This window comes from Bison bison, unplaced genomic scaffold, assembly GCF_000754665.1.
Source record: "Bison bison bison isolate TAMUID 2011002044 unplaced genomic scaffold, Bison_UMD1.0 scf7180017864094, whole genome shotgun sequence".
Taxonomy (NCBI): Eukaryota; Metazoa; Chordata; class Mammalia; order Artiodactyla; family Bovidae; genus Bison; species Bison bison.
Window position 1 is genome coordinate 1840180 of NW_011494666.1, and position 209 is coordinate 1840388.

Genomic DNA, 209 nt, shown 5'->3' on the forward strand with positions numbered 1-209 from the left:
TCGGGAGGACTAACGTAAGCAAAGTAAACGCGTGCGCGTGAACGGCGAGCCATACCTTTTCTTGCTAAATGTGGTTCCCCACGTCTCCTCTGATTAGAGGTGTGCTCTGAACAAGCCGAGACGGGGCCATGCCGAGCAATGATCTCCCGCTGGTACTTTGATGTGACCGAAGGGAAGTGCGCCCCCTTCTTTTACGGCGGATGTGGCGG

The 209-nt window shown here is 56.0% G+C and overlaps 1 protein-coding gene across 6 annotated transcripts in view; it reads left to right on the top strand.

The window, feature by feature from the left end:
• The window catches only part of APP (amyloid beta (A4) precursor protein), a 313659-nt gene that overhangs the window by 186938 nt on the left and 126512 nt on the right, over positions 1-209 (top strand). For 4 of the 6 annotated variants that reach the window (XM_010838449.1, XM_010838450.1, XM_010838451.1 and 1 more), the window contains exon 7: positions 98-207. The exons of the other annotated variants lie outside the window; for them this stretch is intronic. In XM_010838449.1, coding sequence (XP_010836751.1) covers positions 98-207 — 110 coding nt within the window. The remainder of the gene's footprint in view (positions 1-97; positions 208-209) is intronic. 6 annotated transcript variants of the gene reach the window in all.